We start from the raw sequence: 23,035 nt of genomic DNA, 5'->3' as shown, positions 1-23,035 counted from the left end.
AGTTGAATGGAGTAACAATCGTCCATAGCCTGCACTGTGGGGTTGCGTGGACTCTTAGGCACAGATGGGAACGAGTGGTTGCAAACTGTAGCAGTTAATGATGGCAGCAGCAGACCTGGCTCCCGTGTGGTGGTAGCTAACCATCTATGACTCAGGCATCCATCAGCTGCCCAGAATAACTGGACTGCAGAATTCATGGCAGGATGATGACAAGTCTGTGTTTCTTTACATGAGAAGGCAGAAGCAGCCATGGGCTCTCCACTCCACAGCCCACAACCCCCTCTGTGTAGAAGCTGGGAAGCACTTGTTGGGCTTGGCCACTGTGCCTGCATGGGACAGGGCAAAGAGTTAGAAGCACTCGTTCAACGAATCAGCTCCTACATGGGATGAAACAAATCACTGTAGATGTCTACGTACATTTTCCCCATCAGCAAAATGAGAATATTGCTATTGCAGAACTTCTGTCAAATGTGTGGTTGAGATCTGCTTAGTAGTGTGGGTGCTCTTTTTGAAGGTGAAGTCTCACTTCAGCTTTGTTCATGGTACTAAGTCAAGAGCAAGTTCGGAAGAGATGAAGTCAAGACTGAAATGTGAACATGTGTGAGATGGTGTCCTAATACATTGGGTAAACCACAGGGTATTACTTTGGTATGACAGGTAGCCTTTCTGTAAATTGACTTGTTTGTATGCAGCCTGTGACATGGAAGTGATGAGAGATGATGCAGCCTTTAAGTACTACAAATGTGCTTTGACTGATGGTGCATAATTCTTGACTCACAGTAGGGAGGAGGTCAGTGAATTAAGCTGAAGGGTACTTGAAGCTTTGTGCATGTGGGGGTTGAAATTAAAGTTGGGAGCAGTGACCAGACTTGCCAGATGACATTGGAACATTTACTGAAAAGAAAAAAAGAGCAATTAATGTGGGATAAAGAGATAAGTTAAAAACACTTGAGGCATAAAGCATAGTGAAAAGCCATGGAGTTTCTTTAAGATGGTTTTAGTATGCAGCTGAAATGAAACTATTGAAAGGGATCTAATTTGTTTTCATTACTGTAGGAGCCAAAATGTCTACTAATACAATATTTATGTTTGTGGTAATATCTTTCTACCATTGTGTATCTCTATAAACTTTCTGTTTAATAAAATGACTAAACAAAGCAAAACAAAAAACCTCTCAACCCTTCCTCTGTATGGCAGTAGTGCAGAGCTTTGTGGGCCAGGATACGTCTCCTGCTGTGTTATGCTGGTGAAATACAAAACAGAGAGATCTCTTTCTGAAGAGCAAGTTTAGAGATGAATCTGGCAGATTGTTGGCTCCAAGGCAAACTGAGAGGATCAGAGAAATTTGCTGAAGGCACGGCTGGGGTTAATGTCTCCTTTCTTACAGCGAGGGTGTTTGAGCAAGAGGACTTGGTGATCTCCGTGCTGATGACTTTGCCCTGAAAAGAGATATTCTCAGACCATTTGCTTTCCCCAGGGTCTGGTGTCTCCCAGGGGTTTGGTGGTACAGCTGCACTGGCACACTTCCTAATGTACTTGTAATAGCAAAAAAACACTTTCTCTGAAGGAAGTTTATTCTGGTTTGACAAGTGAAATGAAATGCAGCAATAAAAGCATTCTTAGACACTTATACTGGGCTAGAAATACAGCTATTTTAACAGGAAAAACAGTAGAAATGTGGAGTCATTTCTATTTAACTGGTTGTTTGCAACCTTTCCTTGTATTGCAAGAAAATGTGCAGAATCTATACAAAATGCATTTTATTGAAAGCTTGTGGAAAGGCAGAGTCTTCTAGTGCATCCTCAGTTTTAAGGGGCCAACAGACAGACTTGCTAATGAATTGGGGGGTGTTGTTGACAGAGTGGACACTAGAGAGGTTAATAGGGTAGAAAAGAACATAAGTAGCTCTCAGTGAAATGGTACCCTACTGTGGTGAAAGAGGAAGACAGTAAGAATGTGAAATCCATTTGAGTAATTTATAAAAGAAGGTGTTGCTCTTCAGCAAGATAACTCTTAAAATTAGTTCACTGCAAGTTGAAAGGAAGCCCATGTCGAGTGTCCACTTTGGAGGACTGTTGGAGATGGAGGAAACTTTGAAGTGGTTTCTAGTGCTTTACGTGGTGCAGAAGCTCTTAGTGCAGGTCTTTCCTGTTCTGAGACCATATGTTGGTGTTTTATTCATTTTCTGGTTAGAGTTAAGTATGTTCAGGTGCATAAACACGTCAGAAAAGAGAAAGAACCTTCATTTATTTTTTACTACTAAAGATTAAAAATACTTTTAGGTAACTATACATTCTGATGTTATGCTGCAGCTGCCTTGGCTTGTGCTTTAAGTTGTAAATTTGTCAAATAAGGAAACAAAGTCTGTGCTTGTTTGTTTGTTTTTCTAGTCAGATGGTCTTTCAGGTCCATCTAAGAGAAGATTGAGGACCATCAGTGAAAATATGTTGTCATACCAAAGAAAATGCTTTTGAATTTTTTAAAGGGGAGTGACATAGCAAAAGATAATATTGTAGTCTTGCACTATTTATGGTGCCTGTAGCTTTAAAAAAAATCATGTGATGTTAAAGTTGTCCCAAAATGAACTGGAATAGTACATTTCTGTAACTCTGATTTCTTACTTTGTTGATAAAGCAGATATAACAAGCTTGAGACTTGTTTTAAGCTCATGTAATAAGAGGAGGGGAGAAAACCCCTCAAATTCCATAGCTCAATAAAATAAGGAAAATATGTAGAAAAATCAACTCTGTTGTAATTTGATGTCGGTTCTGCACTAAAATCTTTTACCACAGCGCAACATTGTAACAATAAGCTTCAGTCATCACTGTCTTTCAGCTTACCTGAGATAAGCAGCACAGTATTTATTTCTGCCTTTATGTAAACATTATGCTGCAAGTGGTTCATGACAGTACTTCAGCAAGCTGTGTCATGTGAGGATACTTGAGAAATGCATCAAAGGAGCTGACATTCTTGCATTGAGGTTGAAAAAGGTTGCAGCACTTTTCTTAAAGCCAAGAAGCTTCAAGGGGAAGATCAATCTGAATTTGTTACATTTTCTAAGTCTCTTTGTGCCTATTAAAAAGGACAAGATTCTGTCAAGATAGCTGCATTTTCAGCTAAAAAAAAAAGCCAGAGTTAAATGGGGCAAACCAGCTAAACAAAAAAACCCTTTCAAAATATAGCATGAGATGTAGCTAAATTTGGAGTTCTTAACAGCAAGCAGCTGCTTAAGTAATTAAAGTATATAAGGTGCTACTGACCAAAGCAATTAGTATGTAATTTCATTAATGGTGTTAGGATTGCAGTAACAATATTTAAGTCTTTCTGTCCAAATCAAGATTGCAGGCAATTTGTGCCATGTCCAAGATGAGGTTGGGAGCAGTGCAGTGTTCGGGTGTGTTACAGCACCACTGTCTGAGTGGATCTGTAACTGCGCGGGAGCGTCTTGTACTGCCTGTGCCTTGTTAACCCTCCTAATTAACATACCTTGCTCGAGAATTTACATGTGCATACACTTCTAAATTTTTTCAAGCTAGGATGGTAATAAGTTTATATATAAAACAAGGCTTCATGGGGACTGCTAATTTTTTTGTTTATCTTTGCAATAATTTGTGAGCTTGCTGCTGTTCAAGAGCGAAAGGGAATTACTGTTTTTGTGTATGTTTTTGTGGTTTGTCCTTAAGTGGTTGAAAAATCTTGGAGAGCTCAGGCATAGTAGAGTCTTCCAAGTCCCTCTGAGATCTGAAGTACTGCAGATGATGGGTTTTTAAGTTGCAAGGTCTGCAACTCACAGACAAGTGGGTGATGAGCACAGTGACTACAGCTAGGTAGCTTCTAGGCTCCAGAATAACCATAAGTATTCTTCAGAAGACGACAATGAGTTTTAGAGCCTAGGTAGAAATAGTACTCATTGGAGACAGAATGTGGAATATACTAAAGTCCAAATACAGGTCACCTCTGAGGCTAGGGTAGCATCACTGATGAGTCATTCGGTCGGGGAACCCAAGCTGGGAAAGCTTGCTGCTGGGACACCTGTGGGTAATACTCCCATGGTGGCTAACCTGGAGGTGCTGACTTTGTTAAAAAGCCGCTGAGAGAAGTCCTTCAGAGCCTTCAGGCTTTACAGCAACACTTCTGGCCTACCTTGAGCTCTGTCCTGTTGATGCATTGCCTCTTTCTAGGTCTAAGGCTTTCTAGGTCTGTAAATACGTGGGTGTGCTTTTGGCGGAGCAAACCAGTCTTCTCTGCTTTTCTGGGCTGTATTTCAGATGTGAAACAGAGCGAGGTGAGCAGGTTGTCTCACCTCTTGAGAACACTGACCCTGTGTCCACAGGTTTTTTGGGGCGTCTCTCCTAAGAGGAGCGGTGGGAGTGAGTCAAAGCAGCGCAGTGCAGGACACTGGCGCCTTGCAAGCTCATTTGAGCATGCTGGTGACATCCTTGTCATGTGGGGTAAAGGAAGTGGAGACAGCCTCATAAGAAGCGATGGTCTGTTAACAGAGTACCCTTGAGGGAAAATATCTTGTGTCCTGCTTCCAGCCTTGTTCTGTGGGTGTGCAAGGAGGTGAGTCTAGGCAGGGGATTGGGCTCCATGAACACCGACGCGATGGAGAAGAGCAGCAGGCTGGTTTCCCAAAATCACAGGGTATGCCCTGTGTACCCGAACCAGGAATGCACACAGCTTGTGAAATCAGCCACATGGATCTCAGAAGGAAAACAGGCATAATGGACAAGTTTGTTTTGATTCACACTGAGCTGCAATGAGTCTTCTTCATAGCACACCTGCAGCTTTTGCCTGAGTGAGCCTGATCTTGACTGATTTTCACCGGTGCAGCTTACCTGTGGGATTTAAATTGTGAAGGACCAGGCTTTGCCTAGCTGAAAAAAAAGGAAACTGGATTTGGTGAGTTCAGAAGAAACATTAGCACATTTCTGGTTTTCTTAGGCCTAAATACAGTTAGGCTGATATTACTGATTTTCAGTGAAGTTTTGAATGGTAAATGTAGATTACTTGTTCTTTTGTATTGTTGCTGGTCTCAGGGTTGTTGTTGGTGGCGTATTCCTCGATTGGGGTTGGGATTTTTTTGGTTGTTATTTTATGTTTAAAAAAACCAAACCAGGTTGACTAATGGGAGTTCTTGGAACCAATGTAGTCATGGTAGAGGGAGGCATCACAGAGCTTTTATAAATGACTGTTTTCCTCCTGAGCGGAGTGGGGTACAGACACCTTCAGCGGTGGCTCCACACCGCCATTTGGGATGAGACTGCAGCAATATGCTTTGCCATCTGGGGATCCGTGCGGCAGGACTGTGGCGTTCCCTTCTCACGCAGTGGAGGTTCACGCTTCGTTACAGCAGTAATTCCTCACAAATTATCCACCCTTTACTGGCAAGGCCAGGGGAGAGCTCCTTGTTCTGCACCCCTAAGGACGAGGTTTTTCAGAAGCAACTGCTCGGCTTGCCTGAAAGGAGAGCCTAAAATAGATCCCTGATTCAGGAACAGCATATCTGTGTGTAGATGAAATTAAATGCATGCCCCAAAATGCTGCTCCTTTAGTAGGGCAAAGAAATGTAGGGAAAGCTTCTATCGAGGTGCTGCCTAGGCAATAAGAGGACATCTGGATGGCAGCTGCCTTCATCTCTGAAGTGGAGCTAAGGTAGGCAGGCTTGCTCATCATTATTTGTCAGGCACTGAGTTTAAAAGTCAAGTCAGAGGCAATTTCTAATGTTCTACAAGTAAATTCATTTTAATCCCCAACAGGCTCTTAAAGGAAGCTTTTTTTATGCAGTGTTGCAATTCCAAACAACTCTCCCCCAGTTTAGTCTCTTGTAGATAATTTACGAAAATGACAATTGTAGTTAATACTAAACTATTAAAGCAACTGATAAAAAGAAACCAAAATTACCCTGGCATTTAAGCATTTTACTTTTTCTTATGACTTTGGTTCTGTTAAGTTTGACAAAGGTACCTTAAATAAGAAATATTCCTGTTGTCTGCTTTTTAAGTCCATCGGTCATAGCTAGGTAACTTATATGCTGAAAATGCAATATTTAATTAACTTGGAGGAATAGCTGATTCATTAATTGCTGTGTGCAACTTTTGGAACTTATATTACATCCTCAAATGTGCTTTCTAAGCCAGCAACAAACCTGTTTGAAGCAAAATTTAAAACTCATGGTTTAACCTTAGTAGGAGCAAAGGTTAGCTCGGGTATCAGGTGATGAGGGACACGCCTAATTTAATAATAATAATAATAATAATAATAATAATAATAATAATAATAATAATAATGCTTCAATGCCAGCTCTGCAGACCCATCACTTCCTGAAGAGAAATGCTAATGGACTTTCTGGTTTCATCCAGATGCTTTTTACTTGAAAGCTTTGTTGAAGTTGTTGAGGAGTGGCTTTGAAATGGAACCCCCTATGCAAGAAGCCTGGGGTTTGCAGGCTGCTGGGCAGGGACTTCCCCAGGTAGTCGGGCACTGCTGTCCTGGAGCAGGCAGGGCACTGGTGCTGGAGCAGGCAGGGCACTGCGGGCTTTGGCTGCAGCTACGGCAGCACGTTCAGAGGTTACGCACGATGTTTCCCGGAGCAGGGATAAAGCTTGGGCTTTCTTGGCACGATGGGAGGGACTAATCCCTGCAGTGGTACTTATATTGATTTGTAAGGATTGTTCAACTGGGATTACTCAACTGGGTATTATGGTATTTAATCAGGGAGGGAGAACACAGGTTCCCTAAAGTAAAGCAAGAGATGCTTTGACTGTTTTTAACTTTGCCTTTAATAGTTTTAGATTTTCAAGACACATGTAGCTCTTCTCATCTATGTCAATTTTCCTTTTGAACTATGACTTGTGTAGTAGTGTTATTTGTCTGTATTTGATTTGCACCTTCACTTTTTTTCTTCTTTTTCTCTGACACGGACAGTAAGAAGAAAATATCCAAGTAAAACTTTAGAGAAGCACTATGAGTAGAAATCTGTATATGGGAAATGGTAGAATAAATTAGAAAAATAAATAATTTTTATGCATGTAAACATAAGAAAAAAATTAATTATTCGATATTTTAAAGCTTTTTGTTCTGTTTCTAATGTAGGACCACGTAATCTTAATAAAAATGCAACTAAACCTGATCTTTTCTGTGTCAAATTGCAGCTCTCACTGATGCAGGATATCTTCTTAAAGCCATTCTCTCATAAATATGACTATATATATAGTCATACATAGTCTAATATGATATGCAGTCATGCATTTACCATGTGGTCAGCTGACAGTATTTCAATTCACCTCTTCATTGCCACCCAACGTTGTGCTTCCTGAGCTCTGACTTGTAAGTTCCTTACTGGCTCAGTAGGTTAACATGGGCTTGCCTGTTGTCTGAAGAGCTCCAGTGGATTTTCTGTTTGTTTTGTATGAGCTGCATGGGCCAGGAGCCCTTCTGCTGCCCAGGTGTTCCCCCACCCCTGTCCTCTGGAAGGACAAGTGACAGTCTTTCTATGATCATCGTTTCGGGATGTACTGACAGGGCTTGCTTTCTCAGTTTTGCTGTTGAGGTAAAGCACTGGGAGTGAGGCATTGGGTTAATCTCACCAGAAGGTAAGACTTGAATGGAGAATCCCTGGGTCAGCTGATGTCTGTGTCTCCTGTTCACTCCTTCTTTTCTTTTTTGTCCTGATTTAAGGGTGGGCCACAATAAGGCCATAGGTTCATGACTGCCCCTCACACAGTTATGACTTCAGCTTTAGCTTTCCTTCTGTTCACATCTCCTTTTGGGCTGGGAAAATCCATCTGGCCTGTGCACCTTATGATGTGTTGCATCCTTCACCAATGTAACTGTTCTGTCCTTAAGGATTTTTTGAGGATTAGTCTACTCCAGCCCCAGGTTTGGCCTCTGAAAGAATATGCCATTCTGCCTTCTATGGTGCTGCTTCTGTCTGAGTAACTGAGGCTGGTTTGGGTTTTCCTTGTCTTGATAATCTCAAACAAAGAAATGCTTTCTTTTTAAAGCTCTATATCAGTCTTTTTTTTAAATTAATGAACTAAAAGCAGGTGACATGACAAAATGGTACAGGAAAACCACTATGTTCATGGAAAAAACTGCAGATGGTACCAGTTACTTGAAAATTAATCTTTTCACTGGATTTTGTAATCTGTGCAAGAACTATGGTTTCCCAGAGGTCTACTTAATCTGGTATTCTGCTTTAAGTGATGCATTTACTCAGTATTTACTATAGAGCAGTGGTTATGCAGGCATTGGCCTGCAAAGAGGGTTTTGAAAGGCCACCAGCTGATTGCTGTCATCAGTGATAGCTGGACGAGGGTGTGCTCACCCAACAGGAGGTGGGCAGTCCCATTGTGCAGTCACACAGGATCATCTGATGTCCTGTTTGACTTTGGGTTCAAACTTTGACCTTATGTTTTTTTAGGAAAGAAGGTATTCTTTCTTTCCCCCCACCCCACTCCCGCCAAAGCTGCAAATTTCCTTTGAGAAAACAGATATCAGGAATTCTGTTCTCTAAATGGTCTGTGTGAGTCTGGAAAAGGGACTGACCATGACTTACATATTTTAGACTGGCCATGACTTACATATTTTAATCGTATCTCCTATAGTTGGAATGTGCATAATCAGAATTCTAGATGGTTTAGATGTTCTCCTTGGATTTCAAGCCTTTCTCTCATACTGGTGCCATTAGTGCTTCAACACTTGCATGTGCCGTACAGTCAAGCAAGAGTTCAGCAGTGGCGATGGTGATACCCACCTACATCAATTGTCTGTTAAGGCAACCAACATCCATCCACTCCACAAAGGGACCAACCTGACTACGATCCTTGGGCTAGAAATGGGAGCATGTACATTGGGAGGTCCTTGTGAATGTTGTCTGTGAATAATTGCAGCATCATCAAAGGGCAAAACCATTAAAATCTCCATCAGAGACATGCTTTGCCTTAGTTTGTCCCTGTAATTAAACAAATAATCCCTCCTTGTCCACCCTCCCATTCCCCAAATGCCTAGCTTTCATCTTCTCTGCTGTTTAGGATGTCAAGTGTTAAGTGTGTGAACTGGACGAGAACTGAATTTTTCATTTTTTAACCTTCTATCTTTTTCTGTCAGAATTTCTAAAACTCAATTTATGCACTAATCTACATGTACAACTTCATTCCTTCCTGCTGTAGGGCACCTATAGCCAGTTGCTCCTATTACTCATTGAAGCTTTGGGTTTTTTTATGAGCACCTTTCATATGTAGCTTATTCCTATAGTTGTTACCTAGCAACATTAATTTTGTTCAATTTAGTTTGCCTTCTATTTCAAGAACTCTATCAGGTGTGCTTTAAGAATGTATCGGGAGTCCAACCATGAGCCTTTAGAAAAGAGGTGTGAAATAATAAAGAGAATTCTCTCCAGCACCTATAATTAATGTATGTGTACTTGGTGTTAGCCATCACAGCCTTACTGGCAGAAATGGCAATAAATGTGTGTGGCATTTAAAAATTACCTGGAGAATACTGGAGCAGTTACAAGTTTGCTGTTGATTTCTCTGTGTGCTGTTTCAGTGTGCTCAAAGAGCACAGGTGCCTATCTCAATTTCATGCTCTTTTACCAAGCAGCATCTCTGTTTCTTGCCCTTCTCTCCACGGCATGGTCCATTTAGCATTTTGCAAGCTGCACATGCACTGATGTGACATTTTGTAGGCCAGCAACCATAGTTACAGTGCAAGATAGAGCATTTCTCTTAAGCTGAAGAACATTACAATGCAATAAAGGAAAGGAGTCTTCAGTGCAGAAGCCCATAAGGAGACTTACAGGGTATATAAAGTTTTGGAGTTCAGGCTTGTAATTTTTAATTCAAACTGTGGCCGCTCTGGAGATGGTGGTGCCTCTAGGACACAAAGTTGTCCTTTGTGTCTTCTGCTTTCACTTGAAATGAACAAAAAAACCCTCTAAGCTTCTAATGTTCAACTGAGGCAGTCTTGATATTTTTATAATTGGGTCTGACAGCCTTCTCTGATCTGGAGAGCAGTGTGAAAGCATAGGGTTTGCAAATGTTTTTTTTATATTGCCTTTTGTTTCTTGCACAAAACTTCCCATCCATATGGAGCTTTCAAGAAATCAGGAGGGGAGAGATTGCATAGAGTTGGAGCTGCTATTGGGAATGGAGGGCGTCATTCAGCTGTAGCATCACTGTAGAGGACACTGTGGGGTTTTAAAAAAATTGTAAGAGATCTGCTTATTTTCATCCACCTTCTGTTGCATGTGTCTCTCAGAGGTGTAGAAGCTGCCAAGTACTAAATACATGCATCCATAGGGGGCTGTGGATACCAGTTGTACAAAAATTGCAGATCAACTGGTGCCTGTGGCATTAGTGGAAGCTGAAACCAGAGTACGGAGGGATATGAGACATTTGTGTAAACATAGCGAGTGTAGTGACATGCTCAGAGGGAGAAAGTAATAGAGCAGTGTGAGTGTTACCTAGAATGGACTTCTTTTTGCATCTTTACAACTGTGTGTGGTCAGTAATAGTATGCTTTCAAAAAGTTGTAGTGATTGAGATTTCTGACAAGTCTTTTGAAAATGGCATTTGGACGTGGTACTGGAGGGACGTGCTGCAGTCCTCCTGTGCAAGGGGTCCCCTTAATATGAGGGGTTGTCTTATAAAAGGAGTTTGTGTACAGATCTCGCTGTGGTAGTCCTTACCTGCATTTTTGATCATAAAACATGAGATTTCCACAATGCCAAGACCCTTGCAAAACATAATTGCATCACCAGTGTGAATCAGAATAACTTACATGCGGTTTTGGAGGATTTGAAACAGGATGTTGAGGTAGATACCACAAGTATTTTATGTCTTTTTTTTTTTCCTTGTCCAAATCTGGTTAAGTTCTTCTGTTCATTTTACTATAAATGTATTTTCCTTGTGTCACCTGTGATTTACATGGTGTTTCACTGCATCATCAATGCAGGATGGTAGGGTATATGCAACTGTGTGTTCCTTTTCTTCCACTGTTTCCATCCATCTCCTTGAGGGTTAATTCATGTGTGCTGGAGGGGCTACTAACCACTTGGATGCCATCCTCTACTCAGCTAACTTCAATAAATCTTATATTAGTTGTATCTTAACTTTTTTGTTTTGTCAAGATGGCTCTTGAATGTGCTGCTCTGAAACTCGTTTTGGGGAACTGATTGCTCATGTTAGCTTATCAAATAGGAATAGGAGATCAATCAACAGCTGCCTTACTGTATCAAACCTTTGTTTATATATGTGCTGTTAGGCTTCATATAGTATGAGACTTAATTCCATGGTGACAAAAAAGTGCTATAATCTTTTTATAAATCTTCTACTGAATTCCTAGTAGCTCGTGCATCAATTATCTCTCAGACCTGATGCGAGGGATAATGCTGGGTGATTAAATTCAAAAATGAGCAAATGAGAAGGAAATTATTTATTTTTTAAACCAAAAAGTTTTTACAAGCCTCTTAAATCACAACTTATTTAGGTCCTGTGATATTTTTCATGGTGTTCCCACATATGAACAGTGGACCATATGTAAAAGGAAAGGGTATTTGCTGAACTGTCATTTAGAGACATGAAATGCATCCTGGTCTGTAGTCCAAAGCTGAGATTCTTTCCATGTTCATCTTTTTTCAATAAATAGAATTTCTGCAATGCAATGAACCCTTTGACAGCTGTGAAAATACCTGCTTTCTTTGGGAGGCTGGCACAGAAGATGAGCAGGGATCATTTCAGCTTTATGTTGCTTCAGAATAAGTGGGATCCTGCTTAGTCTTGTTAGCTGAGCTTAACATGTCAAGGCCAACAACTACCAAAATAAGTAAATAAATGAGGATCTAGGGGATTGAGAAGGGCTAGAAGCAGAAAGGCAAGTGGGACATGGTTATGCACAGATTAAAGTTTGCTCAGGCCTAATTTAGGGGTTATCATCCCTCTTATGTTATGCTCAAAAACATTAAAAATGTATTCAAGGTGCTTTGTTCTAGTGGAACGTGATAGCTTAGCTCACTAGTTTAGTATAGTTTTGTAACAAAGTTTTCCTCTTTCCTTGAATTGAACTTTTAAATCTTTTCTTGTAATTGAAATCATGATTTCCTTTACCAAACATATTACTTGCAACATCCAGTGGATCTGGTTTCTGAACAAAGCCAAAGTTTAACAAGTCGTGGGCAAAGAAAAAAAGTGAAGTTCAGACAACTGCTAGCGTGTGCACTTTGGTTCTCGTTTGGGAAAGAACACTGCTCGCAGAAGAGTCTGCAAAACTGCCAGTACCCTGTCCACCACCAGAAGTATGTCAGAGCTAGGTTTTGCAAGTGTTCTCCTTTAAAAATGTCAGTCAAAAGCTAAGGGCTGTTTGCATGTTTGTGCATGAAAGTGATAAGTAGCCTCTGTGCTGTTCAGCTGAAGTGCAAGAGTAGACCTTGAATGTCCACTTGAATGTTCATACTCCTTGATCTTATGGCAGAATTCAATACAGATTAAGGAAAATACCCTTTTGTATCCCTAGAAGTTGCATGTATGCAAGATGATTGGGGAGCTAGAGGCTCCTCAGCTACCTGCAACTCTGCCTGCTAGATTCTTTCAGGTTAGTCACAAAATTTGTGTGTGCATACTTTGAGGACCAGCATGGTGCTGTGCTGACTCAAAGTCCAGCAAAATTTGCAAATTTTGCTGTTAACCAGCTAGCCTTCTCAAAGTCAGCTTTGTCAACATTTTTTTTTTCTGATTAGGATTGTCTTGATGGAGGCTGGATCTCACTGGTTGGTAGAGAAAGATACTTTGAAGGATCGCACTATATATGAAATACCCTTCTGAACAGTGTACCTGCAGATGGCTGGAACAGTTAGAAACCCTGTGGAGGGCTTGTTTGACTTTAATTAAGCTCTGTGGAGAGCCATCACAGTAACATACTGGATTACTTGGCAGGCTGAGACATCTGCTGGCACTTCCGAGGTGTAGGCTACAGCAGCGAGGTTTCCTATTGCATCATGCTGAAATCTCCAAAACATAATGGTATTTAGTAGTAAGTGCCATTGCATAGAGATGAAACTGTATGAATTCAAGATTGTAGGCTTTGTCTTCAAAAAGCTTAAGGATCTTAAGAATCTTTTGCTCCTGCAAGAGGTTTATGGCAAGGCTGAGGGCTACTATTAACAGTGCTGCACCTGCAGAGAAAAGGAGCTGACAGAGGAGTGAAACCAGATTCTGGACTTCAGTGCAGCATATTATTAGGAGAACTCTTTATGCACCTTGTCAGTGCCTGCCCTGTTAGAAATTGAATTTAGGTGTGTAATTGATATACTTAAAAGCCTGCTAATGGTAATTCAATGCTTTAAACTATGTACTTGTTTTGCTTAGTGTTTTGCATGAAGTGCCTCATTTTATGCATATTAGGGTACATAGGACACCTTTGCAACTATTTGATTATTCAGGGATAGCTTGAGATGACTTTTAATCATTCCTCCTGTGTTACAATCACCTGAAAACTTAATGATCTTGCACGCTAATAGCTTTGTCTAAATTGTTAATAAATTAGCACCCTCAGGGACCAAGCCATATGGACTTCCACTGAATATATGCCTCAACTTTCTTCCCTTTCTGCTTTTCACCATGCTAAACAATTGCTGTTAGTTGCTGTAATTGACTCCCTGACTCTGTGGTCAGGGTCTGTCCTTTATGTCTCCTACATCCACCCCCTAAGCTTTTTACTTGACAGCCATCTGACACCCTACAGCTCAGTCTTCTAGTACTTCAGATTAATGATAAAATTTAAAAGCCTTGTAATTTGGCCTCTCCCTCTTTATACTCCTACTCCTGTGGTTCCCTTGTGATTGCTCAAGAAGTGTTTTCGATATGTCCTCTCCAAATAGGATAAGAATCTGGAGGATGGAATGAAATTTAAATTGCAGCTCTGTCTCAAGATCACTAAAAATAGCAGGAAAATTATTGTAGACTTTGTCCAAGCAAAGCAAAGCTTAGATTGTTGAAAATGCATGAACTAGCTGACATACAGAGGAGATGGTGTAGCCTAGTGAAGGTGAGTCTTAGTAGTAGTGTATTAGCTGTTAAATACAAAAATGAAGGTAACTTACCGTAAAGAAATGAAAGGAAGAAACCTGTTTGTGGGGTGATGTGGGGGTTTTTTTCTTTCTTTTTTTTTGACATGTGTTCAAACCTTGAAATCCTCTTGAGTACATTTCAAGTGAAGGTTAAGTGGCTGTTGCTTTTTAGCAAAGAGCCTACTGACTTTCAGTGAGAAACATGGTATTTCAGGTCACTAAACAGAGCTCAGGTGTAGGGGCATGACCAGCACCTGTTTAATTCTGAGCAGATCTTTTGTTCACCCAGTGCCAAGAACTGAGGTCATCAGCATCCCAATGCAATTGCCACGTGAATGCCATGTCCAGATCTCATTATGGTTATCAAGGCATATTGTTGGTGGACAGAAATTGAGTGATGCTGTTTTAGATTATATCCTCAAGAAACGTGATATTTGTACAAAATCATTTATGGTATCTAAAAAAAAAAATATTGCAGTTGGTTGCAAGCTGGATAACTGCTTCTGATGGTTCATTTACCTAGAAAACATGGTAAAAGAATGGATATTGGAAAATACAGTATGTTTAAGATGCGTAGCACTGTGTGTTTGCCAGCTCCATCACTTGGCTCTACTTTCCATCCCTGTCATGAAGAGTTTTGTGAGACAGAAAGTTTGCAGGCAGCAATGGTATATTTTGCCAGGCCAATTGATACAGATGGAAAATAAGGGCACATTTTTGGCTGCACAAAGCTCTGTTTGGTCAGGAGTAGCTGTTCAGGCAGTGGCTGTGCTGTAACCAGAGGCAGATATCGATGTGTGTGTTCATCAGCCTGCTGAACTCCTGATAGGGAGTGATGTAACTTGTGGCTAGGGAGTAATTACAGTGTTCTGCAAGAGGAGTTCAGAAAGTGGTTAGTGCAAAGGGCTTGCAGAGTTCTCTTGTCTTGCAGAGAATTTATGATTGTTAAGGAGGAATGATTGAGCACAAGTTACTTATTTACAGTGAGGTAAGGTGGCATATGTAGCAAGGTTGGTGCCCTTTTTAGGAACTGATGTTCCTTCAGCCAACCACACCACATCCCTGGTTGATTTACTTTGTACTCTTCAAGGTAGAGGTCTATCTATCACACTGCAAGAGCAAGGATACAAATAGATCTTCTTATATTAAAGTCCTTGGACTGCCCTTCAAAATACCATATCACAAAAATATGGTAGGATTTTTAGCAAGATATAACGATCACTTGTATAATGATGTCTTCCAGCACAGCAGCACTGTCTTAGGTTTTTTTTCTTCTAAATTATTTGGGCTTGCAAAGTGTTTATTACAGTGTTGGGAGATCTGAACTTGATACACTGACAAGGCAAACTGAGGTATTTGTAAGTGATATGCTTTGGAAATGGATGTCAGTTTATCAGTAAGTGAAGTGCTGCTTCACATTAACATTGTCATTATTAAAAATCCCACCAAATTCTGGTTCAATACACACACACACACACACACATATATATAGTAAATACTGTAACATTTATTCTGTGTCCGTAGCTTTTCACCAAGGAAGACAAAATAAATGTCCATTGCTGGCTCTTACTAGCTGTGGTTTTCTGCTCTAAAATAAATAAATTATTTCTGCAATAATAATTTGCACTGTAAAAACAGAGTTAAATAATGTGATAATTTTACTGAAACTTAGTCTTTGCTCTTGCCACATTTCCTTTGCCTGGGACTTCCAGGTGTGTTACACTGCCTTTATTGTGTCTTTCAGATGATGATGTGGACCTGGAAGCTTTGGTAAATGACATGAATTCCTCGTTTGAAAGCTTATACTCTACGTGCAGCATGCAGTCGGAAACCACTCCGCTCCTCCAGAATGGTCAGCTGAACCGCAGCCAGCTGCCAGCCTCGGGGTCCAGCACCCTGCAGCCCATGTCCCCGAGGCAGAAGGTGCAGCGCTCCCAGCCAGTGCGCATCATGGCAGTCAGGTAGGGACAAGGCACTCGCCTCCTTTTCCGTAAGGTGTCATGAACTGGCTTCAGAAGAACTACATTTTCAAATAGGAGATCCACTTTGGTAAGGAACTTAGTAGTGTCAGACTAGACTTTTGCATAGAAAAATGTACTAAGTAGGTGAAGGGCATAATATTTCCCCGTATTCTCACCTTTCTTTTAGTCGAGGTTTGACATATCTGCAGTAGCTGATTTGTAGAAGTGTATCATTGGTAGCAAGTGGCAGAAACTATATCCATATTTGGATTTTTTTCCAAACTGTCAAAACCAGTGCTCTCAAATCTGGTGTCTACTGACAGCTTATAGGTTTTATTAAACATAAGAGATCGTGCAGGTAGATGAGGGTGCACTCAGCTGCTTTTGATATACAGAAAGTACCTCTCTCTTTGTGGAGGTTTCCTGAATGGTTTAAGACCAACAAAAAAAAGGAGTACATCTTAGTTATATGTGTTCTTCCCAGAGCACTTTCAACTCTCTCACTTGAGTGCACTAAATCATTACCAAAAAAAGAAAGAATTGTTGAAGTTGTCTCCGTGTTGTAAGGCTGAGGACTGGAATTCAGGCTTCAAGTGGAAAACTCCTGATGGTGATGGGAGAGTATGTAGGTGATGTAGAGGTTCTTAAAACCTTTCTAGGCAGCAAAAGGAAAGGACCTCCTGTCGGCATGAGTAGTAAATTAATTTCTTTCCTGCTAATTAACAATGTCTTCTCTAAAATAAGTGAAAAGTAATAATATAAGAAAAATCCCAGATGTGGAAGGGGTGGCTTCTAATTCTTTACACTGATGTATTACCTATAGAAATGGTATACTTAAGACAGGCAGCTTTTCTATTTGAATGGGAAGTATGCAGTGCAACGAAGCTGATAATGCCATCAGTTCTACAGGTATTTCATAGTTCACCTCGAATAGGGCTGTACTAGAAAATGTACTCTCTGGAGTACTATAGCTGTTGATGTTTTGTAAATATCTCAGTCAAAATACTTAAATTATTTTTGGTACTTAAAAACTTAGCAACTCTTATTTTGAGAACACTCTGCCTTTCTGAAATCTGTTCTTCCATGCACACAAGAACATCCTGAGTTTATCATCAAAGAAGATAATGGTGAAACTTCTTTTCAGGGTTATCTGGACCCTTCTTGTTTGCCACCAGAACAGAGTGATTGACTGTGGTCTCCTAGGAGCATAAGGGTTTATGTGTTATGAAGTCAGTGATGCACTGGCAGCAGTACAGGTGCAGCAGAGCACAGCACAGAGAATTCCCAGCTTCAGGAAACCACACCTTTCTAATTGTAGTGAGTCTGTGGTTCCACTTACAGTGGAGGTCAGTCAAAAACTTGCAGTACAGTGCACTATTGCACAGATATGACATGTCTACTGATCTGAAGAAATCTTATACTGTCCTCTTACCCTTTTCTGTAGGGAACTGCACACATGGGGACCACAAAAAAAAAAAAAATGAAGCAGGTCAAGTAGTTGTTGGCATAGTTCATAGTTATGGTTGGAACCTGTTATTTATTGCACCCGCCCAGATCTGTAAGACTCATTCATGGAACGCCAAGGCAGGTGAATTGCAGGACAAAGTTACCTGTGGAGCAGATTTCACAGCTGGTAAATTTTGTCATCCCCCAGGTTCTGGTAGAGGCAAAGACAGTGAGAGTACCCAGAGTAGGACGTGCTGCCGGGGGGCTGTCTTCCAGGCAGCTCTGTTAAGGAGGCTCTGCTTGTTGAAGGTGTGCAGAAAAATGAGAGCAAACCGAGTTTTTAATGATTTGCCTTTCAAATCCAGGAGTTAGTTGATTTGGAAACTTTGATCATTGCCACTAGATGGTGCCTTCTGCTTAGGCATTGAAGGGCAGCCTGCTGCAGTCAGCTGGTGCATCTTCAGTGGTGATGCCCTGGCATCAGGGAAACCAAAAGCCATCTGTGCGGTCATGAATAGCTTTTCTGGTAGGTTTTGGTTTTTCTTTTGTTGGTGTGGGCAGTGCAGGTGTATTATAAACTGGAACTTGAAACTCTGTTGTATGTAGACTCATGAGTCTTATTTTGGCAGACACAAACTCGTCTGAGCAGTAACTGTACAACGGGCGTGAGGTGGGAGGGTGTAATTCCAGCTTATTGCTGGGGCCGCGTCTTTGCATTTTCATTTCTCCAGGAAATGCTGAGTTGCTTGGAGATAGAATCTGGTATTATAATGAGGTGACAATATTGGTTTAAGTCTCAGCTTAGAGAACTTTACAGTGGGGTACACATTTGTTTTCAAATCCACTTGGAATTTGGCTCTGAGTGACTGCCATTGTTTTCTCCTCTTTCACACTGGTTTGGAAGAGCTTTTCTGACTTTCTGGCACACAGAGCTTAAGCTTGTAATCTAGTGCTTACAACAGTGAGTGCAGATAGATATTTCTGTTTATTTTATTTGCACAGTTACCTCAGTTACTCACCCAAGTAATCAAATTATGAGCAACAAAACAAGGAAAGATGCCTGACTGGTCATTTTTCACATGCAATTACCTACTTTGTGCTAGCAGTTGCTGTAACTGTATAGTAGTTGCCTAGAAAAAGAGTGGGTTTGATTCCTTGTCTTTAGTGTCATTATCAAAACGCTGGGGCAGGAGATCCAGGTCTAGTGATGCCAGTTTGCTCCTCTTAATGCCTAGTGCTTCTGTGTTTATAGGCGTCTTCAAGAAGAAGAACAGCAATTCAGAACATCATCTTTGCCGGCCATCCCAAATCCCTTCCCAGAACTTTGTAGCCCTGCGAGCTCTCCAGTGCTGGCCCCTGGATCTTTACCTCAGAGTCAACCTGCTAGTAAGCATGTGAGTATGGGATGAAGCTTTGGGTCATCCATTCGCGTGCAAACCAGCAGCAGACTACTTCATGTTGAAGGCAGAAAGAAAGCTTCCAGATAAGTAAAAACTCTTGTAGTCTTTGTCCGTGAGTAGGGCAGCACTGGCCGAGAGAGTATCTTCAAATAGGCTTCAGACTTTTTTTAAAAGGTTTGTAAGAAAGAGGTGTAAAAATGAAGTAAGCCTCTTTCAGATAAATGCATGTTGTGAATGAAGCAGTAATGCTTAATGTCCTTCAGATTTTGTTATTCCACATAAAGACTTACTAATTCAGAAGTCAAGTTAATTCGAGTTGGATGAGGATCTGTGCCTTTTATACTGCACATTCTAGGTGCCACAAAAACGCTGAGCAGTTGAGTTCTTTAGAGACGTGGTGGTGCTTTATTTGCTGTTTTTCATGAAGCTGTTCAAGAAGCAAAGGTGTTCTTAGAGCTTGTAACTAGGTACAGCTCTTTGTAACGGGATTTAAGAGGAGGGTTAAGCTGGTGGAGTCATTGTCTGTGTTCTTGGCAGCTAAGATAGCACAGACTGAGTTCTCATGTGGTGCAGAGCAGTAACCTCAGTGACACAGCAGTTTTTCTTCTCTGTCCTACTCCACTCTATAAGAAACAATCATCTTGTTTTGTATCATTCCTCAAGCACACTTGAAGACTAAAGCTGGGCTTGAAAACATTTTTTTTGTAAACTGTGCTGACTTGCATGGGAATGAAAAGATGGGTTACTCTAACTGACTGTTGGCTTACAACAATTCTGTTCTTGAGTACCCAAAAATATTGAGAAGTTCTGTGTCACTGCTCAATTAGTTTGTAATTAGCTCCTACATCCTCTCTGAGAGATAAAGGGCTTGGGTGGGCCTGTTCAGCTACAAGCAGTAGACCCAAATGTGTGCCCTCGCATGTTCTGTGTTGTGTTACAGTGCCGTAAACAGCTGCCTGCTTTCCTGAAAGACACAGTGCATCTCCACTGGTTTTACTGTATTTCTTACACAGGCAAGACAGACAGGTAACGAAATAATGCCCTGGGAAAAAATTGAGCCATCCTGTTGGGAATTTAGCACAGGGCCCTGTCAGAGACCCAGGTACTGGCTAAGCAGAGAGGCTGTTTTGCCAAGGCAGTGTTGATGTGACTCTGGGAAGATAAAACCAGGGGCAATTTTGCCTCCTGGCACTTGCCAGCAGGACAGCAGCATAGCTGTCTTTCTGAAACAAACTTTAGTTTCTGATGAACCTGTGTTTACCTCTTCAAATATTCCCTGGGTTCAGTGTTTCTTTGCCTTTTAGCTCTATGTTTCATTAAAATTAACCAAGCCACCTTAAACTTAGCTCTGTAAAACCTTAAGGAGCCCTAAATGATCTGTGAGTCAATTTTTGATGGAATTTAGAAACTTGGGGTTTAACAGCAGATGAATATAAAAATAACCAGTCTTTTAATGTACGTAAGAAGATGTCTAAAAAGGCAAAATAGATCTTTTCCCAAATTTTACCTTACAATTTAAAAAAAAAAATTATTCTACCTTACTTTAAAATGAAAAATTTTGACAAATGTTTTGAAAGCCTAAAATGAAATTGTTTTTATTGTATAGAAATGCTTGCTGCTGAGTTTTTTAATCAAAGAAAATCCATTATAGTGGCAAAACCTTTTAGGGTACAATCTGAGGGGGTAAAGCATGTTGGGCAATAGGAGTTTGTTTTGTAGATAAAAATACACTGTTCATTTCAGCATATCAATATATCAATTCATTGGAGGCAGTTAAGAAACACTGGCTTGGGGTGAGGGAAGGATAGGAAAGTGTTCTTTTCCTCTCCAACAAGGTATTTTCTCCTCTTTAATGAAGGATTAGAGGAACAGAACTGAAAAAAAACCTTCTAGCTTTAAAGTATTAATGGGCAAAAGAGAGTAAGTTTGGTTTCTTCACGAAGAAAGAAAGCTACCTCAATTTTAAACATGGAGCGTCGTTGGATAACAAAATAGTCTCACTGGAGTCTGCTAAATATCATGAGTAAAAAAAAATTAGTAACTTAAGAAATGTTATACATCTTTCCAGCTTCAACCATTAAAAAATATAGAGTTTGGGAATTTGAGTAAATTATTTTAGGACATGCTCTGGCTGAGATAAATGTCTGTCTATGCGATACAAACTGCTGATTAATAAAACGAGTGATGAGCTTAGTTAAAGGACTGCAATAGCAAGTTTGAATACTTGGCAGTTAATGAAAATAGTGTGCTTTAAGACAAATATAAATACAATGTTAAACGCTAACCGAGTTAAAACACCAAGATGCCTAATTTCAGGTTCTCTGCTTGCAAATTGTAAACAAAGATTAAAATTGGATATGAGAATGAGCCATTCTGATTACATGGGATATCTGAGGCCTTAGTGAATTCCTTTGGTGCTTCTTGAGCATTTACAGGTAAATAAGCAACTAGCAGTTCCAGCCAGCAGTGCTGCAGCTCTGGTCACACAAGGCGTCACGGCACACGCATGGTGTGGAGGAAGTGCTGACTTTGGTCAGCTCGTGCTTGTGGTGCTTGAGAGGGTCTCAGGGTAATGTAGCCTTTGGGGATTTCAGAAAGAAGTATTTTGTTTGCTGACCATGTGAAACAGTGGAGGGGTCACTGGGAAGCTGGAGTGTCTGATGACTTCATAAGAAAGGAAATGTTAGTATTATTCCTCCTGGAACGCCTCAGTGTTATTTTTTAATAATTGTAAAATACAACTCTGCAATGATAAAACCTAGTAGTGGTTATGCAAGAGGAATTTAAAGATCCAGTCTTGTTAAACATAGAAAAGTCTCATGTCATATCGCCAAGCCTTGGGCCTAAAGAAATGCCAGCTCTATTCAAGTTTTAGTAAAAGTTTTACTTTTTCCCCATAGGAAATGTATCTTGTTCCCCACAGGAAAAGGATGCATGTGTGAATGAAAGAGTGAGTACAGGAGCTTTCTGGTCAGAAAGCTGGAATTATATCTGTGGCTGAAAAAATGGATATTGTCTTTTCTCATAGGCAAAGTTTTATTCTGTTGCTGGAGCCTGAGATACAATTTTCTTGTTGCTTCTCAGTCTCTTCCTTATTTTTTTCATGCAGTTGCCACTGCTTTTTTTAACAAGCAGTTCACAGCATTGCTTTATGCACTGCTCTGCATTTGTTTCATACTCTTGGCTCAGCAAAGAAAGGTAAAAACAGTAAAACAGTGAAAAATAGCTGTAATAAACCTTTCTTACTTTTTTGTGGTAGGTTCTTTTTTTCTGTCTTCTTATGGTGATGAAGCATTTTCTTTATTTTACTCAGAAAAGTGCAATAATTTCATTTTTTAAAAAAAATATTTTTAAAAGATCTGTTGGGTAATGGTACTAATTTCACCACAGCAGGAAGCAGTATACACCTCTAACTCTGCTGCCAGTCAGGCACTGAATACTGCTTTTAAAGCTGATGGCTGCAGCAGTGTAATGCAGCTGCTCCCCAGAAGACAGAGAACAGTGGGAAATAACAGGTCTGCAATACTAGCACAAAACTAGAATTGTGTGTAGGCAAATGAGATAGTCATTTAATGGGAGAAGCAATCTGGAAGGTAAAGCTGGAGTGTTAGGCTTATTGAAATCATTTCAGATTTGTTACGGGTTGGGGTTTTTTTTTAACATTGGGTAATCTTTGCTTTAGAAAACGATCTAATCTTGTGGGTTACTTGTGAGTTACTTGTGGGTCTTGTGGGTAATTTTTTTCTGAGCACACGTAGGTTGAGAAATTGGCACATAATTTAGTAGTAAAAGACTTGGAAGAGAAATAGCTTTGAACCTTTAGGTTACATTTCAAAGGCTATCCTGCACTGAACAACCTCCACAGTGGCAGCATCTGTGCTAATACGGTTGTGTGACCAAAGAAACCTGGTGATAGACATTCCAAAATACTTGTAATTAAAGAGATGCATGCCTCTTTGGGGTTCAGTGCTATGATCCTTTATCACAGGTGTGCACGTGGAAATGGCCCACTTTGAGCTTAGTTTTACAGTGAAGAATGTTAGATGCTGACCTGTTGATAGTGAACAGCACACAGGTCTGTAAAAATTGGCAGAGATCAAGTTTTAGTAATGTAGCCAACCAGCTGGTGAGCACCTGGATGAAAAGCACCAACTGGTTGT

At 40.5% G+C, this 23,035-nt stretch overlaps 1 protein-coding gene across 5 annotated transcripts in view; it reads left to right on the top strand.

Annotated features, from left to right (window-relative positions):
- GRB10 (growth factor receptor bound protein 10) overlaps nucleotides 1-23,035 on the top strand; it is a 145,647-nt gene that overhangs the window by 72,181 nt on the left and 50,431 nt on the right. For all 5 annotated transcript variants that reach the window (XM_069004119.1, XM_069004116.1, XM_069004117.1 and 2 more), the window contains 2 exons: nucleotides 15,813-16,029; nucleotides 18,728-18,869. In XM_069004119.1, the coding sequence (XP_068860220.1) occupies nucleotides 15,848-16,029; nucleotides 18,728-18,869 (324 nt within the window). In that variant the 5' untranslated portion in view covers nucleotides 15,813-15,847. The remainder of the gene's footprint in view (nucleotides 1-15,812; nucleotides 16,030-18,727; nucleotides 18,870-23,035) is intronic.

This window comes from Aphelocoma coerulescens, chromosome 2, assembly GCF_041296385.1.
Source record: "Aphelocoma coerulescens isolate FSJ_1873_10779 chromosome 2, UR_Acoe_1.0, whole genome shotgun sequence".
Lineage (NCBI taxonomy): Eukaryota > Metazoa > Chordata > Aves > Passeriformes > Corvidae > Aphelocoma > Aphelocoma coerulescens.
This window is presented reverse-complemented; position numbering and strand designations above follow the sequence as displayed.